Below are 23,379 nucleotides of genomic sequence, written 5' to 3'. Positions count from 1 at the left end.
CATTTATTAAAAAGGTTTAAGTACACATAATTCCATTTAAGACAAAAAAATCTAAATGTGTATAGATGTATACAAGTGTTTATAGGCTTGTAAACACTTAAGTTTTATGATTATTTATTTTTATATAGAAACAAAACTGAGCATTTTTTATGCTAAATCCATCGAGTAAAAATTTGTAGGAAGACAGACTTTGCACAGTCTCAATTTATCACCCAAATATGATTATAAAGTTAAAAAGATAGCTTTACAATGAATAAATCTGGTCAATACTACCTTACTAAATTGATCACCACTAATGGGACAAACTGACATATGTCTATAAATGTACTATAATCTGAAGAACACAACATTACCAAAAATGTTTAATCTGAATCCAAGAATGAGAAAATAATAGACAAAATCAAATCAGATTAAGGATCATTCTGTAAAACAACCAGCCTCAAACTCATCAAAAAATGCTGTCATAAAAGATAAAAAAAAAAAAAAAACAACTCATCATTTTATTGAAAAGTCAATAGAAATGATAACAAAAGGCAGTGTGAAGTCCTTGTCTAATTCCTAGATCAAAAATAAAGTAGTTCTAAAGGACATGATTGGGAAAATTAAGGAAACTTTAAATATGAACTATGTATGTTAAATATATATGTTAAAATGGGCTTCCCTGGTGGCTCAGCCGATAAAGAATCTGCCTGCAATGCGGGACACCTGGGTTCGATCCCTGGGTTGGGAAGATCCCCTGGAGAAGGGAACGGCTACCCACTATAGTATTCTCGCCTAGAGAATTTCATGGACTGTATAGTCCATGGGGTCGCAGAGTCGGACACGACTGAGCAACTTTCACTACTCACCATATATGTTAAATAATGCTATTATATTAGAGTTATATTTCTTTTTTAAATTGGAGTATAATTGCTTTAAAGCGTCTCATTAGTTTCTGCTATTCAAAGAAGTGAATCAGCTATATATATACACATAAATATCCCCTCCCTCTTGGACCTCCCTCCCAGCCCCCATCCCATCCATCTAGGTCATCACAGAGCACCAAATGAGATCTCTATTCCTTCCCTGCAAATAGGTTCATCTATACCACCTTAGTTAAATTTCTTTGGTGTGATAATGAGAAGGTTATTTGGAGACTGTTTTGTACATAGGAGATACATGTCGAAGTATTTACAGTGAAGTGTCTATGAGCATGATACCTATGGCTCACTTTCAAAATGGATGGATGGCATCACTGACTCAATGGACACGAGTTTGAGCAAACACCGAGAGACAGTGAAGGACAGGGAAGCCTGGTGTGCTACAGGCCACGGGGCCAAAAAGAGTCAGGCACGATTTAGCAATTGAACAACTTTCGAATTGTTCAGAAAAAACATTGAGTGATGGAGCTAAAGCAAACATGGGGAAATGTTAACCATTGGTAAATCTAGGTGAAACATATATAAAAGTTCATGGTACTACTTTTCTGTAGCTTGAAACTTTTGAAAATATTTTGGGAAAGATAAAACTAAATGAAATCATCCTTTGAATTCTTTATTTCATATGCCCATTTCATCAATTTTGAAATACAGGTTTAATATACATGTACTTACTCTTTTTAAAGATTTAAAATATGATGCGTTGAACAAATGTTACAAATTATAATAAAAATTTATGACAAAGTACTTCATGAATAAGACAAAGGAATTAAAAATTATGTTAAATGTCCTGTGTAAATACAAAATAAGAATAAAGAATATTGGCGGTATTAATATGCAGACTAGGTTTTCTCTAATTTAATTTCTCTGCTCCCCTCCCACTTAAAATCATAAAAGGATTCATTACAAATTGGAAGTACAGAATTTTTAGAAAATCATTGGATGATGAGTTGTATGATTCTCTTTACAGGTACAGATTACTCTTCAGCAGTCTGTAAGCCATTGAAAATGTAACTCCATAGCCAATGAAAAAAGCCAAAGCGCGATTTGGCTGGGGAAGGGGTGTCAAATACGCAATTGTGTGGTAGATTCGTGCTCCGACAAAGAGTCTGAAGTGCAGGATGGCTGTAGACAGGTCTGGACCACTCAAGGAATACAGAAGGCCAATACCAAGAAATGGCACAATGTTTTCAAGGTCATTCAAGTGGGCTCTGTGGGAAAAAAGATGACTTGTAAAACCCTAATTTCAAAATCAGCAGAAATACATTCACTTTTCCCTCTCTTCTGAAACTAAATAGAAGTGTTAATGGATCTTAAACATGCAAAGTAAGATTCATTTTATTTCTCTCAAATTCCCTTGCTTCCCTATCCACTTGGCTGTTATTTAGAATGACTCATTATTTTGTTTCTTCTATTTTCAGTGTATCTCAACATATAAGAAAGAAGGATTTTTGCACTTTCAAGAATATCAAAAGTGTATCTACATAATAAAACTCCCATCATTTTTATACATATAAAATATTTTTTCTTCTGAAGTCTGTACAACAGCAATTCAAGATTCCTCTTATAAAAATTCTTCTTCCCAAAAGAAGAAAATCCTTTGGGTTAGTATCTTTCTTAAGAGCCCCCTCACTTGTGATAGGAGGCAAAATGGTCACTGATACCACCCTTGCCCATTCACCCAAGCCACTAGGTTACCAGAAATCAATTTACCAATCTTAATATCAAGAATTTCACTTTCTCCACATACAGATAACAGAATATATAACTAGTCTTTCAAATATGGGAAAAATGTCAGCTAACCTATCCTAAAATTACAAAAGGAATTAGTTAGTAGTGATGGGGCAAAATATACACAAACATGATAGACAATAATAAAGGGAAAGTTATGCAGCCTAGATATGAATTTTATACCACAGCTAGAAGAAAACAGAAAGCATGGTTTAGACACAACTTTTTCTCCAATTCATGGCACCTCCAGCTAAGATCGTGAACACAAGGCACGTCAATTACTGGCGAGATTTTTTTAAAATATAAAGTGTATATTTATAAAAAATATATACTTTTATTTTTATAAATATATTTATAAAGTGCTTAATTCTCAAATCTGGTAACCCTGTTCCATTTTCCACAGTTAAAAACTGCTTAATAATCTAGACTATAAATTGAGATTTTGATAGAACTTATAAGCTTTTGATACATATTTCAAAATGAAAGATAAAGACCTGGGTTTGATCCCTGGGTCGGGAAGATTCCCTGGAGAAGGGAAAGGCTACCCACTCCAGTATTCTGGCCTGGAGAATTCCATAGATTATGCAGTCCATGGGGTCGCAAAGAGTCGGACCCAACTGAGCGACTTTCACTTTCACTTTTTTCTTTTAGTCAAAAAAAAGTGTAATTACTAAATAATCTTTGCTCAAAGATCACCATTATCACCTCCTTTCCTTTCTCCTGTTTTCTGTAGATTATCTCTAAGGTCTCCTGACAAACAGGATAACAAAAAATAAAGGCATGCAGAAGGTAACAGTAACTTGGATAAATAACAATTTTGAAAGATTTAAATAAACAACCACCTGTTCCTAAATAAAGCCAAGACAGAAAGGGTATAAGTGTTCTTGTTCCCTCTGTTTCATGGAACAAACCAAGGGTTACTGAAAGCGAGGTGGGCAAGAAAGGACAGAAACACTATTTTCTACTAAAGATGAGCTCACATCACCAATTACATCAAGGGTATTTGTTTGGATCCTTTGAATTCTCCTGCTGGACCACAGATATTTCTTCACCTCCCATCTAGGCCCTGTTACTTCCTCCTTTACCACATTCTAAAAGGACAGACATTTTTAAAATTGACAAAGAACCTATAATGATGAGACCACATAGAAATATGCTTGTACTCAGTCGCTCAGCTGTGTCCAACTCTTTGTGACCCCACGGACTGCAGCCTGCCCATGGATCCTCTGTCTATGGGATTCTCCAGGCAAGAATACTGGAGTGGGTTGCCATTTCCTCCTCCAAGGGATCTTCCTGACCCAAGGATCGAACCTGTGCCTCTTGTCTCCCGCACTGGCAGGCAGATTCTTTACCACTGCATTACCTGGGAAGCCCCAAGTCTATATTAAACAATTGACAAATAGAATACAGTGTGAAAACAGAGGAGAAAGTCAAGGAAAATTAGGGGTAAAGAGCTCCAGTGGTGGGGGTTGGGGGAGGAAATTCAAGGGCAGGGGTTCCTTGGAACTTACTGGCCTCTCCATTTTTTTCTGGCCTCCCTCTATTTATCTCTTTCATTCAGTTCTTCTTCCTTGCCCTCAACCCTCAAAATGGTCTCACAGTATTCCTCACTGTTCTAGTAAGGCCAGTTTTCAACAGAGCCTCACACTGTGTTAATTTATGCCTTCTTATATGCTCTCCTTTTTTTAGTTTTATTTTTTAACTTCTTGTTTTATATCAGAGTATAGCCGATTAACAATGTTGTGATAGTTTCAGGTGGACAGCAAAGGGACTCAGCCATACATACGCATGTATCCATTCTCCCCCAAACTCCCCTCCCATCCAGGCTGCCACAGAATATTCAGCAGAGTTCCCTGTGCTCTATAGCAGGTCCTTGTTGGTTATCCTTTCTAAATATAACAGAGTGTACCTGTCGATCACTTCTTTTTAGATCCCAGCGTAGACACACCCTCTCCCAGTGAGCATCTGCTTAGTTCAGTATCACCTTCCCACTGTAACCCTTTCTCTACTCAAACATCAGAACGAATCTTAAAGGGGCAGCTTCCTTCATTTGTGTGTCATTCCTAGATGGCTACCGAAATCTAGTAGCAGATGGACATCCGTCTTTATGTATGACCACTTTCTACCAGGGTCTATTACTTCCTCTCCATCATCCCATGTTCCCATGTCCTTCCTCTTTTGGGCAGATGCCCCTTGGTGCAAGCTTGCTCTGGACTGACCTTAACTCCAGCCCTGCTCTGTGCTCAAGATGCTTCAGAACCACTCGGATCTCAGCATCAACCGGACCTAAACCAGAGTTGCTATACATCACTGAAAATGGTCAGGGGGTGGCCAACCACAAAAGGAGCTTCACACCAGACTAGCTGACTCCTTTCTCTTACCCAAAGCTCTTCATGCTCAGCATGTAGCAGTGTGTTCAAGTTCCTGCAAGGAAATTTTTCCAAACTGCCATGATTTCACATCTCCTTTTTTCCTTCCAAATCCTAACAGTCTTCAACTTCTTCCCTTATGAAATATCCCCAAAGACCCTAGGAAGTTACACTGTTATCCTACTACTTAACATCTAATGGGAGATAGCTTTATATCATTCTTTAAGTACTACATGCACGTGAGTCTGCTTTTCAGTGGAAAAGTTATAAACCCCTCAAGGGCAGGAAGTCAGTCTTAAAGCCATTTTACAGTATCCCAATAAAAGAACTGACAGTGAGACACACAGTAATCTCTCAATAAATGCTTCATTCATGTATTGGGGCCAGAAAGGAATCATCTAGCTTTAAGTTTTATCCCATTCTCCACTTCTTTGAAGAATTCCCAGTGTGTATCAACTGGACCCCACTGAAGAGTCTCAATAAAGAGGTATTCTCTACCATTGAAGGTAGCTTATTCTAAACATCTCTTCCTAAGTACTAAAACCCTTTTTTTCTCTTTTAAATGTTTCACCTTATTTCTTCAGCTGCCCTGGTTACCTTACAACTTTATCTTGTTGTAAGGAATGTACATGGGACTTCCCAGGTAGCTCAGTGGTAAAGAATTCGCCTGTCGATGCAGGAGATGCAAAAGACGTGGGTTTGATCCCTCGGTCAAGAAGATCCCCAGGAGGAGAAAATGGCAACTCACTCCAGTATTCTTGCGTGGAAAAACCCATGGACAGAGGACCCTGACGGGCTGCAGTCCATGGGGTTGCAAAGAATTGGACATGACTGAGTAACTGAGTGTGCGCATGTGCGTGCGCACGGGGAATGTATAAAGTCTTGAATTCTTTCTAGAACAATACGGGATAGGATTAAATAAATGCATAATGTAAAAGGCTTTCTAATCATCACTGATTTCCATATGCCCATAATATAAATAACTTACTTTAGGCTACTTATTTTGACATTTCAACACATATTACTTTATATTTTTAATTAAGGGTCCTATATGTGTAGTGTATATTTTCTCAGTAAATACAAAAAGCATAACTTTCACGTCCTTTGTAGCCAAATTCAGTCCCAGTCACCAAAACATGCTAATAGAAACAACTTGATAATTACAAATAGAAGTAATGAAAAAGAAAAACTCTAGGTTAAAAATGGAGAGAGGAGATTGTGGAAACTCTTATTCTGAAAAGCATCTCCAAAAGTGATTTAGTAAATCACTTTGTTAACAGAACTGATCTGATCTCAAAAAATACACCTGGAAACTAGAAGCTTCTCTTTCCTGGAGATTCTTTCTTGCCACATTGAAAAGCCAGTGTCTGACCACCAGGGGGCGCTGTACACACAGTCCCTGCACCTCCTCAAGGACACTCCTTTCACTACTAAGGGCAATTGTTCTCACTAAATTTTATTTGTCGTTCACAATCTGATGAGAAGGTTAGCTTAGGTAATGGCTTTCTCCTCTAGAAATATCATCCCATGGGCAAGGAGAGACCGAAGTAGGGGCTGAGAAGGGGGAGTGGAAGGCATCTAAAATCCCCAAATAAAATTTCTTTTGCTAAGCTTTCATGGGCATACTGTGGTCCATGGAATCACAAAGAGTCAGACACAACTTAGCCACGGAACAACCTGAAAAACAACAACATAAGTGTAAAGAGAGAAGTTCAGGAGTCCCCTGTGTCCCATCTTGACTGACCTCCCCACTGAAAAGTTTTTTCTATTGAGATTCTATTGCCAACCCATTTTCCTAACATGTGAAACACTGAAGTTATGTACCATCTTCATTTAGTATTTTCTAATGCACATCTACACTGTGGTATAATTCTAGACACATTTCACAGGATAAGCAAAATTATATAAAATTAAAGAAGCAGTGAGGAGTTTTCACAGCCATACTTAAACATGTAGATATTTAGTTTTGTGATGAATAGTTGAGATAGGAAACACCATGAATATATTTGACTACACTTCTACAATTTGGTGAGTATAAATAGATAATGAAATGGAGACTGAAAAAAAATTTACTTCTCTAATTCAGGTATCAGCTGCAGCATCTAATCCCTTTAGAATCAAGATCATATTTGCCTTATCACTTTTGATTCCCTGGAAAGTCTGAAAGTGAAGTTGCTCAGTTGTGTCTGACTCTTTGCAACCCCATGGACTGTAGCCTACCAGGCTCCTCCACCCATGGAATTTTCCAGGCAAGAGTACTGGAGTGGGTTGCCACTTCCTTCTCCAAAATCTGAAGCCCCTCCAAAGATTTCTGCAGATTCCCTTATGGTATACAGTCTCAAGATTAACTTAGTCTTCAAACCTGCATTTATGCACAGCTTCATATTCTTCATTTTGATATAAACTTGGCTCTTTCCTCAACTTTCTCAATAAATCAATTAGAAAATGTGGATTAAGATTTGTTGTTGTTGTTGCTTAGTCAATAAATCATTTGCATGCATTAAAAGCTAAGTTGTTATCAACTTAAAATAGACTAGTATTAATATAAAACAGGATGTTTTACATAAGACTCAGGGTAACCACCAAGTAAAAACTCATAGTAGATACACAAAAGATAAAAGGAAAGCAATCAAAGTTTACCCTTAGAGAAAAATCAGCAAGTCACAATGAAAGAGAAAGGAACAAAGGAATTCCAAAACAACTAGAAAAAAATTAACAAAATGGCAATAAGGACCTGAAGTGAAGTGAAAGTGTTAGTCACTCAATCATGTCTGACTCTTTGTGACCCCATGGACTACAGTCCACCAGGCCCCTCTGATCATGGAATTCCACAGGCAAGAATACTGGAGTGGGTAGCCATTCTCTTCTCCAGGGGATCTTCCCAACCTAGGGATCAAACTCAGGACCGCTGCATTGCATGCAGATTCTTTACCATCTGGGACACCACGGAAGCATCAGAAATTACTTTAAATCAAAATGGGCTAACTTCTCCAATCAAACAAGAATGAGTGAACAGATAAAAATAAGACAAGACCTAACAATATGCGGCCTATGAAGAGTTAAGGACATAGATAGACACAAGGTGAAGGTGTGGAAGAAGATATTCCATGCAAATGGAAGCCAAAAGAAAGCTGAAAAACCTATACTTATATCAAAACAAACTGGAACAAGAGACAAAAAAGTTCATTATATAATGATAAAGGGGATCAAGGCATTAAGAGGACATAACATTGGTAAATATATATGCACCCAACATAGGAAACGTTAATATACAAAGCAAACAGTAACAGATCTGAAGGAGAAATAACAATACCATAATTATAGAGGACTTCAACATCACATTTTCAACAATGGATAGATCATCTAGAAAGATCATTTAGCTCAGACGGACCTAAAAGACATTTATAAACTTTACATCCAACAGCAACAGAATACACATTCTTCCCAGGCACGCATGGAACATTCTCCAAGATAGATCATATCTTAGGCCAAAAAGCAAGTCTTAATAGATTTAAGAAGTGCAAAATCAAGCATTTATTCCAACCACAACAATGTGAAACTAGAAATCAATTACAAAAAGAAAACTGAAAAATTCACAAACAGGTCAAAGAAAAAACTCAAGAGAAATCAATAATATATTGAGACAGATAAAGATAGAAACAGAACATACCAACCTCACGGGGACTCAGCAAAGGCAATCTAAGAAGGAAGTTTATAGTGGTAAACCTCCACATTTAAGAAAAAAAGTCTCAAATGAACAACCTAACCTGATGTATCAAGAAACTAAAAAAATAAAAGCAAACTAAGCCCAAATTAATAAAGGAAAGAAATAACAGAGATCAGAATAGACATAAATGGAATAGAAACTAAAAATACAATAGAAAAGAATCAATGAAACTAACAGCTGATTTTTTGGAAGGATAAAATAGACTAACTTTACTGATGCTGCTGTTGAGTCACTGAGGTGTACCCGACTCTTTGAGTCCCCATGGACTGTAGCCCACCCAGGCTCCTCTGGCCATGGGATCTCCAAGGGAAGAATACTGGAGTGGGTTGCCATGTCCTTCTCCAGGGTATCTTCCAGACCCAGGGATTGAACCCAAGTCTCCTGCCTGGCAAATGGATTCTTTTCCACTGAGTCACCTGGGGAAGACGAACTTTAAAACAGCATCAAAAAGAATAAAATGCTTAGGAATAAATTTAACCAAAGAGGGGAAAGATCTATTTACTGAAAACCGTAAGATACTGATGAAAGAAATAGAAGAAATATAAATAAATGGAAAGATATTCTCTGCTCATGGACTGAAAAAATTAATGTTAACAATGTTAAAATGTCCACACAACCCAAAGTAATCTACAGATTTAATGTACTCCCTCTCAAAATCCCAATGGCATTTTTTGAGAATTTTTTTTAAAAAGTCCCCAAATTTGTGTGAAACCACAAATGACCCTGAATATCCAAGCCATCTTAAGCAATAAAAACAAAGCTGGAGACTTCATACTTCCTGATTTCAAACTACATTACAAAGCTATAGAAATCAAGTCAGTATTTTTTTTTGGCATAAAAGCAGACTCACAGATCAATGGAACAGAATAGAGAACCCAGAAATAAACTCATGCATGTATACTCAATTTTTTACACAGAAGCCAAGAATACACAGTAGGAAAGGGCAGCCTCTGAAGTAAATTGTGTCAGGAAAACTAGATTTCCACATGCAAACGAAACTGAACCCTATCTTATACCATACACAAAAATCAACTCAAAATGAATTAAAGACTTGAACATAAGACCTGAAACCATAAAATTTTCTAGAGGGAATATAAAGGTTGTAAGCTCTTTGACACTGGTCTTGGCAATGATATCTTTGGATTTGACACCAAAAGCAAAAAAAAAAAAACACAAAGCAAAAATAAACAAGTGGGACTACATCAAATCAAAAAGCTCCTGCTCAGCAAAAGAAGCCATCAACAAAATTGAAAGAGAAGTTATGGAATGGGAAAAAATATTTGCAAAGCCCATATCTGATAAGCAGTTAATATTAAAAATATATAAGGAACTCACAATGTCATAGCCCCAAATTAATAGATAAACAAATAAAATAATCCAATTTAAAAAGGGAGACCCAAATAGTCATTTTTCCAAAGAAGACATCCAAATGGCCAAGAAGTACATGAAAAGGTACTCACCATCACTAATCAGCTGGGGAAATGCAAATCAAAACTAAAAATGAGTTATCACATTACACCTATTAGGATGGCTACTGTGAAAAAGACAAGAGTTAGCAAATACTTACCAGAATATGGAGAAAAGAGAACTCTTCTACATTGCTGCTAGGAATATAAACTGGTATAGCCACTATGGAGAACAGCTTGGAAGGTCCTCCCTGGCGGCTCAGATGTTAAAGAATCTGCCTGCAATGCGGGAGACTTGCATTCGATCCCTGGGTTGGGAAGATACCCACTCCGGTATTCTTGACTGGAGAATCCCCGTGGACAGAGGTGCCTCATGGGCTACAGTCCATGGGGTCACAGAGCTCGGACAGAACCGAGCAATTAAGTACAGCACAGCTAAGCACAGAACTTCCCTACCGTTATCCCCAAAAGATTAGAATATTACTCGGTCTTAAAAAAAAAAAAAAGGAAATCTTGTCATTTGGATGAACCTGGAGGACATTATGGTGAATGAAATAACTAAGACAGAGAAAGATAAATATTGTATGGTTATCATTTATAAATGAGATCTACCGAAAGGAAAAAAGGCTGAACTCATAAGAAGAGAAAGTAATCGTTGCCAGGGACTAGGGGTCGGGGGAAATGTGGAGAGGTTGATAAAACAGTACTAACTGTCAGTTATAAGATGAACAAGGTCTGAGGATCTAAAGGATAACACGCTGACTACAGCAGATAACACTGCATTGTGTAATTGTATAACTGAAACCTGGGGCTTCCCAGGTTTCATGGTGGTAAAGAATCGGCCTGCCAGTGCAGGAGATGTAAGAGATGGGAGTGCAATACCTGGGTCGGGAAGATCCCATGGAGTAGGAAATGGCAACCCACTCCAGTATTCTTGGCTGGAAAATTCCATGGACAGAGGAGGCTGGCAGGTTAGAGTCCAGACATTACTGAGCAACTGAGCACGTGGCACATATAACTGAAAGTTGCTATGAGAGCAGAATTTAAATGTTCTCACCAAAAAAGAGGGGAGGAGAGATGAAATCTGAGAGGTGATGGATGTGTTAATTAATGAAATTCATTATTTAATGTCAACTAATTCAATGGAAGGACTCTGAAACATATATGTGTATCAAATGAATGACATGGTACACTGCAAATGGTACACTTACAATTTTGGCAATTAAGTCTCAGTAAAGATGAAAGAAAAAGTTTGTAATTTACATCACTTTATGACAAGGAATAAGAAATATACCTTCAGAACTGGAATTCAATGTGCTTTTAAAATAAGTTTATTAAAGGTATCATTAGGAAGCTGGGTAGATGGTATCTTGGCTTATTGCTTTTCATTGTTCACTGAATTCTCTGTACATTAAATATAATATCTACAAAGGAGGGAGAGAGAGAGAAGATAGGGAGAGATTTCCCAAGTTCATACTTTCTATTTTATGCAAAAATACCTAGTTCTTCAAACTTTTACCCAAGCTGACAGTCTCACCTCTGGAGAAAGAGGACAAAAACTGCAAGAATCTACCGTCCTCGTTTCACCTCCTACCTGTCATTACTTTTGATAAATCCCTACACAGAACAAAGTCATTAACCCTAACAAAGTGCACAGAAAAGCTAAATTGGAAATACATGCAATCACAGTGATAGTTGGAGACTTCTAGATCGCTAATTTTCTATAATTATACAGAGTAGGTAAAATGATTGACTTTTCTTTTTCTTCAAGACCCCAACAGCCTCACTTGACTCTGAGACCAACATCTTGTGATCAAATGAGTCATTTCAGGAGACACTGGTTTACCTTCTAACACGTTCCACCCTGTCATCCGTCCGAAGATACTTCTTGGCATTTTCCCCTTTGCCAAAGCCTGCGCAGTCTTCGGGGTTGGCAAAAACCTATTCCAAATGCCGAGGGGAAAAAAAAAAAACCTGTTTCAAATACCAAATAACATGGGGGGTACTCTACCTGATATTCACATTTTATCAGAAGAAATATAGGCATCCACGTTGGTCATTATAAAAAAAAAAAAAATTGGGAGCTATAGATCAAACCCAGGGGTAGGAGAAAGCATGCAGATTCTCTGGTAGCTTAGTGGTAAAGAATCTGCCTGCTGACATAGGAGACACAGAAAATGCAGGTTTGATCCCTGGGTCCAGAAGATCCCCTAGAGTAGGAAATGGCAACCCACTCCAGTATTCTTGCCTGGGAAATCTCATCGACAGAGGAGTCTGACAGGCTACAGTCCATAAGGTAGCAAAGAGTTGGACACAACTGAGCACATACACACAGGAGAAAACATCTCTTCTAAAAACCTGACTTTTTAAGAACAGTGTAAAAAAAATTTTAAAGAGAAGCATAAAAAGAACTTATTAAATAAAAACCAATATATAAAAACAGTGAAAACAGGCAGCAAAACCAGAAAAAAGCATAATTCTGAGTCCTCATTAAAATAATAAAAAGCTATTATTATGGTGAACTGGCATTTTTTAATAGTAATATTGATGCACTTTTCCTTAAGAACATTATTTCCAACTGATTGACTCATATGAAAGTCATAAGTTTATTTGCCAAAGATACCAGAGAACAGGCATGCAGCATAAAAGAGTGGGGACAGGAAAAGTGTTTTGTATGTTGTTAGGATATGTGTGCCTCTTTTTCTTCTGAATTAACTAAAACTTTAGGTTGGACAATCCAGTGAAATATAAGAAGCTGAATTGCATTCCTATAAACACCAGGCACATGTTCCAGGACATATTTTCACATAGTCCTTCCTTTCATTATTATGCTCTTTGAAATGATTTCCCCATTCCCTAAAACTTGAAACATGCATTTAAAAATATTTATATTCCACTATTTAATGATTTATAATAAAGAAAAACATGAACTATAAAATTAGCCTTAATTTAAGCTGAGAAACTTCATAAATAATATAGCATTTTTCTTAATAGGACATGAGCATTTATTTCAGATAAAGATGTTGAGGAGAACCGATCAGCTCTTGAGGGCAGATCTGTCTGTCTGGTTCTGAAATAAATGCATGGCACATACTAGATGTTCAATAAAGAGATTTTGAGTAAGTAAATAATGTATTACAATGGAAAGTGCTTGAAATAGGAGTTTAAAACCAATCTGAATTTGAATCCCAGCCTCAGCCTTGGTTGGTGTGTAACTTTGGGAAAGCTACTTAACTGCTCTGATTTTGATTTCCTCATCCATAAAATAAGAAGAGTAATGCTCACCTCACAGGATAATGCTAACAATTATGTAAAATGCTTCCATGACCTGACACACACAGTGTCACAGTGCCTAGCGTAGATCACTGGCACTTCACAATTTTGAATTCCCTCCCCCTTTTCTTCTAAGACAAGCAACATTTCTGCTGTCCTTGATGCCACAGTATTTCTAGAGGACAGTGTGGATCTGGTGGTTGCTTGTTTAGTCTCTCAGCTGTGTCTGACTCTTTGGAGACCCCATGGACCATAGTCCACCAGGTTCCTCTGTCCATGGGATTTCCCAGGCAAGAATACTGGAGTGGGTTGCCATTTCCTGCTCCAGGGGATCTTCCTGACTTAGGGATCAAATCTGCATTTCTTGTGTCTTCTGCACTGGCAGATGGATTCTTTACCACCGAGTCAAGACCTGCTAGAAGCAGCCACTTTATAGCCAGAGGCTCAAACACCTTGCCCTGTTAGAGGTTTACCTGTGTGGATATGTGCCCCATTAAAATGCAAACATCATTGGGAAGGAATGATACCTCAAGACAGTAATGAGGAAATACCTTAGGGAGGACTATGACTTCTAAATAAAAGTAAGGCTCTGGAGGACTGAAACTCAGGACCGGGACCAAGAGACAGAAATGATGTTTTCCAGAAAGAAGTTGGTGAATAGGCACAGGAGTCACACCAGTGAAAATCATCTAATTTTGTAGCTTTGCTTTACCCATATCACTGTTATCACAAAACCTGCTTGCATACAGGTTGCGTGCTCAGCCGCTCAGTCGTGTCTGACTTTTTGTGACCCCATGGACTATAGCCTTCCAGGTTCCTCTGTCCATGGGATTCTGTAGGCTGGAATACTGGAGTGGGTTGCTATTTTCTCCTCTAGGGATCTTCCCAGGCCAGGGATTGAATCCATGTCTCTTGCATCTCCTGCACTGCAGGCGGATTCTTTACTACTGAGCCATCAGGGAAGCTCTTCCCCTGTATATGGGTTATGTGTTTCAAAACTTTCTACCACCTTCCCCAAGCCTCCACTTAAAAAAAAAAAAAAAAAAAATTCTTATAATGCTGGGTCGAAATACTATCCATTTAAGAAATCATAACCACACAAAATTCAAATGTCTTGTCCCAATCATAGAGACTCTATTAATAACAATAAGAACTTAATTCTGTGCCCTAAGGCATATCCCTGATCTGTAATACAGCTGAAAACACCAATTCACTGTCTAGAAAGTGACTATTTTCTAAGCTCTAGTTAGCAAAATTAACTTCAAAATCACAAAGCTTCCTTGAAAAATCTGATACTTCAGAAATCTCATATGCTAACTGAACAATAAAAACAAACAAAAAAACATTTACTCATTTCTGAGAGAAACTACCTATTCTGTAAATATATCAGAACCACTCGAACGAAATGCCTGCATATTCATTTACAGTTTTAAACAATATGCCATTGGGCTTTACAAAAAAGATAAAAAAATTGCTTTTCAGAATCCCAACTGTTAAAACAAAATACTGCCTCCCATGTCTTACCTTTCTTGTCAATCTATAGAACGCGGTTGCAGTGCTCATAAACATCATTTTTGAAAGCACAATCGTTGTGTAGGAGGCAAAGGCCATGAATACTTCATTCTCCGTTAGCTGCGAAAGGCTGACCATTTTTTTGATTTTGGTCTGGAACCTTAAAAAGATTTTAGACAAGATAGGAAAAAACAGACATAAATACCCCCAAATAACTTGATGGGCACTTGGTGTCCTAATACTGTAGCATTAACCATATTGTTCTTAAAGATATTTTGGGTTATTTGAAGAAGAAATAATCATTTAGTTTTTTTTTTTTCCTAATGAATAGTATCATTTTTTTTCTAGTTCTTTTTTCCCCATTTTAATCATTTATTTAAGTTACTCTTTTTATATAAGTCAAGAAAAACATGTAATAGTCTTTGCTCTTATCCATGGTTTTCTTTGTTTTCATTTGCTTTTATTAGCGTATAGCCGCTTAACAATGTCGTATTAATTTCTAGTGTACAGTAAAGTGAATCAGCTATACCTATGCATATAGCCACTCTTTTTTGGATTCCCTTCCCATTTAGGTCACAACTAAGCACTAAGCAGAGTTCCCTGTGCTATAGAGGAGGCTCTCATTCATTAGTTATCTATTTTATACATGGTATCAATAGTGTATATATGTCAATCCAAATCTCCCAATTCATCTCACCCCCATCCCTGGTTTTTTTCTGGTTCTATATCATTAAGCTTGAACATATCAAACAAGCACTGTGTGAAAATGAAAATATAGGGGTTATCACAAGCAAATATACATAGGCAAACTTTGCTAAAGTTAGAATAAAATCATATTTTGCATCACGATGAGCCACAAATTGGACCCAAACCAGAATCCATGGATCTCTTTCAAAACATCAAACTATGCACATAGTAGTACCATTAATGTTTGAGTAGAAATACCTAAGTTCTAATACATGCCCTTCTTTACAAATCCAGTTCACGACCTTTTGTCATTTCAGTGGTAATCAAGATCTCAGACTCCAGAGTTTGAATTCCAGCCACATCATTTGGTTATTGTCTTTGATTGAGAGATTTAGCCTCTGTGAAACTGGATTTCTTCATTGGTAAGATAGGAATAGTTGTTCAGTTACTAAGTTGTGTCCAACTCTGCAACCCCATGGACTGCAGCACGCCAGGCTTCCCTGTCCTTCAACATCTCCTGGAGTTCACTCAAACTCAGGTACACTGCATCGGTGATGCTATCGAACCATCTCATCCTCTGTCATCCCTTTTTTCCTCCTGCCTGCAGTCTTTCCCAGCATCAGGGTCTTTTCCAGTGACTCGGCATCTCCCAACTTAGTGGGTTACTGTCAGGATTTAAGTGAGATAACGTGTGGAACATACCTACCACATGCCAGACCCATGAAAACCCTCAATAAAACTGATTAGCTCCTCATCATGATCATCACTATCACCACGACCAGGGTCATCATTCACACCAACACAAGTGAAGAGGGTGAAACAGGATAATGGAAACATAAAATAAAAGGCGTGCAAAAATAAATAAATAAATAAAAAGCTTGCAAACGTGGGGGAGAAATAGGTATTCATGATACTTTTGTAGAAGGGACAAGGGGAGGAGGATTAGCTTTACAAAACTCTCAGGTCACTTCACATTCTATATTTACTCCCTTTGAAAAGCTGTCAAGAGTAAATGGAATGTAACTCCCTGAATCTAGAATTGGAAGAATAACTAGAGAAGTGCTCAGGAGGAGGAAGAAGAGGTACACACAGATGACACTCAAATCCAAGTGGGTAAGAATTTAGGGAAAAGCTGAAATTCGGCACTATCTGACATTCTTTTTAACCTCCTCTGTTCTATTATCAGCCCCACTACCTACATCTTCTCTTTCTTCCACATAAACACACATCTTTTATCATGAGTGCATGTATGCATGCATGCTAAGTCGCTTCAGTCATGTCCAACTCTCTGCAACCCTATGGACTATAGCCCGCCAGGCTCCACTGTTCATGGGATCCTCCAGGCAAGAATACTGGAGAGGGTTGTTGTGCCCTTCTCCAGGGGATCTTCCCAACCCAGGGATCAAACCCACGTCTCTTATGTCTCCTGCACTGGCAGGTGGGTTCTTTGCTACTAGTGCCGCCTGAGAAGCCCATCTTTCTCATACCCAAGCTTAAACACCATTTTACTGCCTTAGCATGGAGTGTTGTCTCTTGTAGACATATCTGTTCCTGCCTTTAAAACTCAACCCCTGCATGCAACCTATTTAGAGCAATTATTCTAATCATTCTACCCATCTACCAATAATCTATAAACCTATATATCTTTCTAGACTCTGCTACTGGTCATCCAGTTGTCTGTATGTTACTGTTGAATGTGACATGTCTATATATATATATATATATATATATATATATATGTCTATATATATATAATACATATATATTTAATTTTATAAGACTTGGCTATATTATACCATATACTTTATGTGCATTAGCTTACATAATTTCTATAACTATGAGACTATAATCCTCATGAGTATATCTATTCTACAGATGAAATAAATGGAAATTACAGATATTGAGCAGCCACACTGGAACAGGAACCCAAGTCTCTGATCTCACATCTCATATACCAACCACACTGCACTGTCTCCTTCAAGAGACTGCAAACTGCTTAGTTCTGATTCAACTAACATTGAGTGATTGCCTACCCTGCACCTACCCTACACCTGCACCAGTGCCAGCACCCTTTCCACCAGTTATCTTCCTTCTTCCAATTATGCTACAAGGTAAGTATTAGCCCCATTTTGGAAATAAAAACCCAAAGCTTCCTAAGCAATCTCTATTTTGAAAGGTAGGCTAAAAATAGCTTCCTTGGGTTCAGGCAAATAGAAATGTACGGTTAACCCTTGAACAACATAGATCTGAACCATGTGGATGTACTTATATTTGTATTTTTTTTCCATACTAAATACCAGAGTGGTACACAACCAGTAGGTGGTTGAATCTGCAGATGCAGAGCCATGGATACTGAGGAACTGTGTATAAGGAGGGGGTGACTATAAGTTATACGTGGATTCTCATCTACCCATAGGATAGGCCCCCAACCCCCATGATGTTCAAGGATCAGCTGCATTTAGTTTAAACACTCACTCACACACACACAGTAGCAAATTAATCCACTTCCACAGGTCAGTAGTCTTGAAAGCAAGTATGACAGATTCTGCCAGCTAAAGACTGTCACTTGCCATCTGATTCTATGAGAATCTTTATCATGCCCTGAAAGGAGTTCAGAGTTAATCAGAAAGAAGTCACCCTGTGTTCTAGGAAAACTGGCAAAACTGGCTTTCAGATAGTTAGACATTTTCCGGGAGAAATTTTTATGAGCCAAATTTCTTGCATCTTCTTATACCTAGAAAAGCACTAAAATCATTAATGGAAAAACTTATTCCTCATAACCAGCAGCAACCTTCTACCAAGATCTGGGTTTGATTGCACATACCCCCTTTACCAAATTCATTTATATACTGACTTCCCTATCTACCTTTTTAGAGAAGTTCCTCAGCTTTAGAGAAGCTAGCTGAGGGGCTGTCTCCTGGGCTACAGTCCTCAGTAAGCCTCAACAAAAACTGAACTCATAGCTCTCACATGATGTTTTTTTCAGTCCACATTTCTCAGGGCAAGATAATATTATACTTTTAGTAACATTTTTAAAGATTTTTTTTTGATGCGGATTTTTTTCCCCAAACTGTTGCTGTGCAAAAAACCAATTGTTAAAATACCAGTTCTGTTTTATGAGGTATTTTTTTTTTGGCCACCAAGGCATGTGAGATCCTAGTGTCCCAACTCCAACAGGGATCAAACCCACACCTGCCTACATGGGAAGGTCTCAACCGCTAGACTGCCAGGAAGCCTCCACCCCTTGCTTTTTGCAACATTTAATGTATCTACTATTGTTCTAGTATGTGGGTGGGGAGGAGTCACAAATAAACTGCATTCTTCTCCATCATTGAATTTAGAGTAATTAGCTTAATTACTAAGTCCCTAAGCCCTATGCCTCTGGACAAAGATCTGAAGAAACACAGCAGGGAGGTTAATTTTTAAAAAAAGAAAACAACTTAAGAAAGTTTATCAAGTAGGAGGTGCTACTATCCAACCCTAGTTTTAAAAGTCAACAGGTTTCTGTAGGTCTTCACCAATGTTCTCAGAATGAAATGCATTTACCAGAAAGAAAGAAAAGTTGAGAGGATGGTTTTCTCTCAGTGAACATGGGTATTGGAAGAGTAGAGAAAAAGTAGAAGACTTTCAGACTGTTGCTGGGAAAAGAACACAAAATCTTGAGCAGTTGGGGACAAAGGTCAACGGCAGGATTTTTTTTTTTTTTCCTCTAAATGTGAACAACACACAAAGTGTACTTCACAGAGAGAATTTCTTAATCACCAAGAATGTGGCTTAGCTCTTCCAGTCTGTGGTTTTGGGAAATGGCCAATACTGAGCTCCTGATACAGCATTCTGTGGGCCCACAGATCGCCTCTCAGGATAGACGTGGTCCACTCCCAGCACATCTGAGGGTGCGGTAAGCAGAGCTAAAGGTAAGACATTAAGAAATAGGAGTCATTTACAGCATGAAATTAGGCGCTGCTAATCTACAGTTTTGTTTTTTTTTTCAAGGTTTATTTGTTGATAAGCTGCCTTGAACTTGCATCATGCCCTTGCACTGCATTCCAAAAAGAAGTTACTAGAAGCTTGGTTCAGGAAAGATCATCGAGAGAGGAAAGCAGTGCAGCAGTAATAATAATTCAGAGGTTAAAGTGTTCAGTGATTTGAGTAGTCAAGGAATGCAGTAGAAATTATCTCAGAAAAGCAGAGCAAAACATGAAACTTGGTGATGAGTTATAGAAATTATTCCAGTGATGAATTCTATTTGGACAGTGTGTTGTCCCTTTCATTGTCCAACACTGGTTGGCATAATAGAGACTATATCTACCTATCTCACCAGAGAGGGGGACTCAATCACCTAATGTGGAGGGGGTGCTTTTACAAAGGACAAAGACAGACTCCAGAACTAGACGTAGTGGATCCAGTTCTGTCATTTACCAGCTGTCATTAACTAATCTTCCCTGAAACATGAGGTTAATAAAACCTCCTACCTCACAAAACTCTTGGGAGCATTAAGTGAATAAAGCATAAAGTGGGGAGTCTGGGAAAGAGTGGATGCATGCTTATGAGTGGCTGGGTCCCCTTCTCTGTTCGCCTGGAACTGTCATGGCATTGTTAATTGGCTATGCCCCAGTACAAAATAAAAAGTTTAAAATAAAAAAAAAAGAAAGGCAGTGGGACCAGGTAAGTGCTAGGTAAGTATTTGGTGAATAAATAAGCTCTTACCTTGGCACTGTTCTGGCACTGAGGATACAATTTCAGAGTTTTCAAAGGCCATAGCATTATCTCTGAGAGCTTGGAGAAATTCAAGTAGAGCAAATAATATTTGTCACTACCTTGAACATATAATGAAACTGAGACCCAGAGAGGCAGAATTAGTAATCTGACCCAGATTCACAGTGGAGGGCCCAAGACTGGAACCCAGTTTTCTCTGATATTGAAGCTGTAGGCTATCCACCATCAAGGCAAAGAATTCTGGACTACCCTGGTCTTCTGGGGAATTCTTTGCGTCAAATCCCTTTCCTGTCTTATCCCCCCACCCCCTTATTGTCTATCACAGTTTAGTGATAGAAACCATTTATTAACTGAGAAATAGTCCTCTTCTCTTTATAGGCTCTTGGCCAAAAAGAGCAAAGTTACCTTATTTATGGCGGCCTTTCTCCATCAATATTGTGCAACACATAGAAAATGTGAGCACACATTCCCGTGGTCATGACTCTGCAATTTCAGACCTTCTTAAAGCAACAGAACACTGCCCATGAGATAAAGAGGAAAGACAATTCAGTGGTCTCCTTGCTGTTTGTGAGTTCTAGAATTTACTGAATAGACTGAGTGACTGCGGACATGGGCCCCTATGCTTCAGGGCCCAGGTGTTGGGGTGGGGTTGGGGGTGGGGGAGATGCTGCTGGTTGTGGGGGGAAAGGGACTATGCTCAGGAAACTATGCTGACCTCCTTTTCCAGTCTCAGCATTTAAGAAACTCCACTCTCAAACAAACCCTCAGAAAAACCGCCCTTGCCACAGAAAGTAATATTCAACTTTGGACCGATTTGCTATTTTTCAAGATGGCCAAAGATGGTCACACACACACAGAGGCTTCTTACTTTGGAAACCTCAGAAGACAGCAAAACTCAATACCAGCCTAATTCCCAGGGAATACAAAAGGTGTGTCTACTTCGGTATTCACAGCAGGGTAGGGCTCTGAGAACACTGGGCTGGCCTGGTTTAAAGCCTGTTAGCTGGGGGCCTGAACAAGTTTCCAAAAGCTATTCAACCATGTTTGATGACAGCCCACTTGGCACTTTCTTAGAGAGTAAACAGCAGAGGGAAAAGGAGAAAATAAAAAGTGGTGTCGGGACTACCAAAAGATCTTGTGACTATTTCAAAGAATGCAGCAGAGAGAGAGAATCTGCAGGCACCCTGAGCCCCACCGCCCAAGTCCAGCGATGGCAGTCACAGATGAGGCCTTAACTCCCAGGGAAGGGTTCCTCGCTCCTCTCTCCTCTACTCCTTCCACACGCTTCCACCTGCAGTCTGGGCGCCCTCCTCTCCAGAACCCTCCCAGGGGGTTTGATCCTTAGCTTTCCTGTCATCTAATAGGATCTGATTCAGATCCTGCTGCACTTTGTTCATTATTTCTATTATTTTTACCTTGCTGATGTTTCTCTGGCCTGTCAAAGTGAACCAAGAGAGGCAAGTTCTATCTTTCAGGAGATGCAAAGTCCAGTTTGTCCTGGATCTCAGAGGTTCTGCAGGATTTTACACCCTTAGGATGAACAGAAGTTGCTTAAACTGCAGCCATTCCTCAATTACTGTTACTTGAGCTCACGTTTTACTCCCCCAAAGCTCAACGGGCGCCCTTTCCAAGTGGATGCTCCCTTGGCTTGAGAATTCAAAGTGGGTAAATCATCACTTAAACACAAAAAGACTTATTCTCTCAAGTTGTATTCCTGGAGTTTGACAGTTTATCTACGGGGCTGGGGGGTAAAGGAATGAAACTCCCTTTTAAAAGTAATGGATTGAGAAGCAAACTGTTAGCGGTTACTCTGCGCAAACAAGTTTCAGGTCGGCAGAGATCCCCCAAGCCTGCACCTGCCACCCCGACCCCCTTCCTGCCGCCACTCTCTTTCTGCTTACCCTCTGCTTACACACCACTCCCGAGTAGGTGCTGTGAATCCGAGCAGGAGAAAGACCGCGAACCGGTCCCAGGAGCGGGTCGCTCGGGAGCTGTGGGAATTTCACTGCGCGGGGCTGGCGGGACGTCTCAGAGGCCACGCCCCCTCTGGTTAATTTCCTCCGCTTTTGGCTCTGGGTAGCTGAAAGCACAAAGGCCGACCTCGCCAAACCCCTCCCCTAAATCGCCTGATTTTTCTCTCCCGGAGTAACCCCCGCCCACCGGTTGCGCTTTCTGAGCTCTTTCTTTTCCGGGCTGGCTGAAGCTCTCAACCCCAAAGGCCGTTTGCCCGCCTGCGCCTGGGGACCTTTCAAGTTTATGTAGCCGCAATTTTTAAAGGTCTCAGTGTTGAAACCACTGAAAGCTTTAGAGAAGGTTTAAATCTGGGGGGCGGGGCAAGGAAGGGACCTGATTAGAAGTCGCTGATACTTCTGTTGAACTTTGCTTTCCCTGCTTCTAAAGGCTGGCACTGACAACAATGTAACCTTTGGCGTAGATTACCTAAAAGTCTTCCAAATCCGTGATCCTGGACAATTTGCTTCCCCACTCTGAACCCTTTCTGTTCAGAGTCCAAAATGGCACTGGAAGAAGTTAAACTGGGTCAGTACTTACACACGGAGAAGGCGATGGCACCCCACTCCAGTACTCTTGCCTGGAAAATCCCGTGGACGGAGGAGCCTGGTGGGCTGCAGTCCAAAGGGTCGCTAAGCGTCGGACACGACTGAGCGACTTCACTTTCACTTTTCACTTTCATGCACTGGAGAAGGAAATGGCAACCCACTCCAATGTTCTTGCCTGGAGAATCCCAGGGACGGGGGAGCCTGGTGGGCTGCCATCTATGGGGTCGCATAGGGTCGGACACGACTGAAGTGACTTAGCAGCAGCAGCAGCAGCAGTTCTTGCACAATCAGATTAGTATAGCTTTTGTAAGGACTTAAGGGGAGTGTTTAAGAAAGGTGTAGTTATTACAATACCAATATCTAGGCTGCAAGGAGATCAAATCAGTCAATCCTAAAGCAGATCACAGCCCTGAAAATTCACTGGAAGGACTGATACTAAAGCTGAAGCTCTAATACTTTGGCCACCTGATGTGAAGAGCCCAC

At 39.4% G+C, this 23,379-nt stretch overlaps 1 protein-coding gene across 2 annotated transcripts; it reads right to left on the bottom strand.

Annotated features, from left to right (window-relative positions):
- Positions 1 to 1,517: 1,517 nt before the first annotated feature.
- Positions 1,518 to 22,996, bottom strand: MGST1 (microsomal glutathione S-transferase 1). 2 transcript variants are annotated; one of them, XM_061125088.1, is made up of 4 exons: positions 22,889 to 22,996; positions 14,948 to 15,095; positions 11,997 to 12,091; positions 1,518 to 2,128 (listed from the first exon to the last, which is right to left on the bottom strand). In XM_061125088.1, the coding sequence occupies exons 2-4, from the start codon at positions 15,071 to 15,073 to the stop codon at positions 1,882 to 1,884; spliced, it is 468 nt and encodes a 155-aa protein (XP_060981071.1). In that variant the 5' UTR covers positions 15,074 to 15,095; positions 22,889 to 22,996; the 3' UTR covers positions 1,518 to 1,881. The 2 variants fall into 2 exon arrangements, with proteins under 2 accessions (XP_060981071.1, XP_060981070.1); XM_061125087.1 differs by lacking the exon at positions 22,889 to 22,996 and adding an exon at positions 22,240 to 22,396.
- Positions 22,997 to 23,379: the final 383 nt, after the last annotated feature.

The sequence above is a fragment of the Dama dama genome, chromosome 22 (genome assembly GCF_033118175.1).
Source record: "Dama dama isolate Ldn47 chromosome 22, ASM3311817v1, whole genome shotgun sequence".
NCBI classification, from domain to species: Eukaryota; Metazoa; Chordata; class Mammalia; order Artiodactyla; family Cervidae; genus Dama; species Dama dama.
This window is presented reverse-complemented; position numbering and strand designations above follow the sequence as displayed.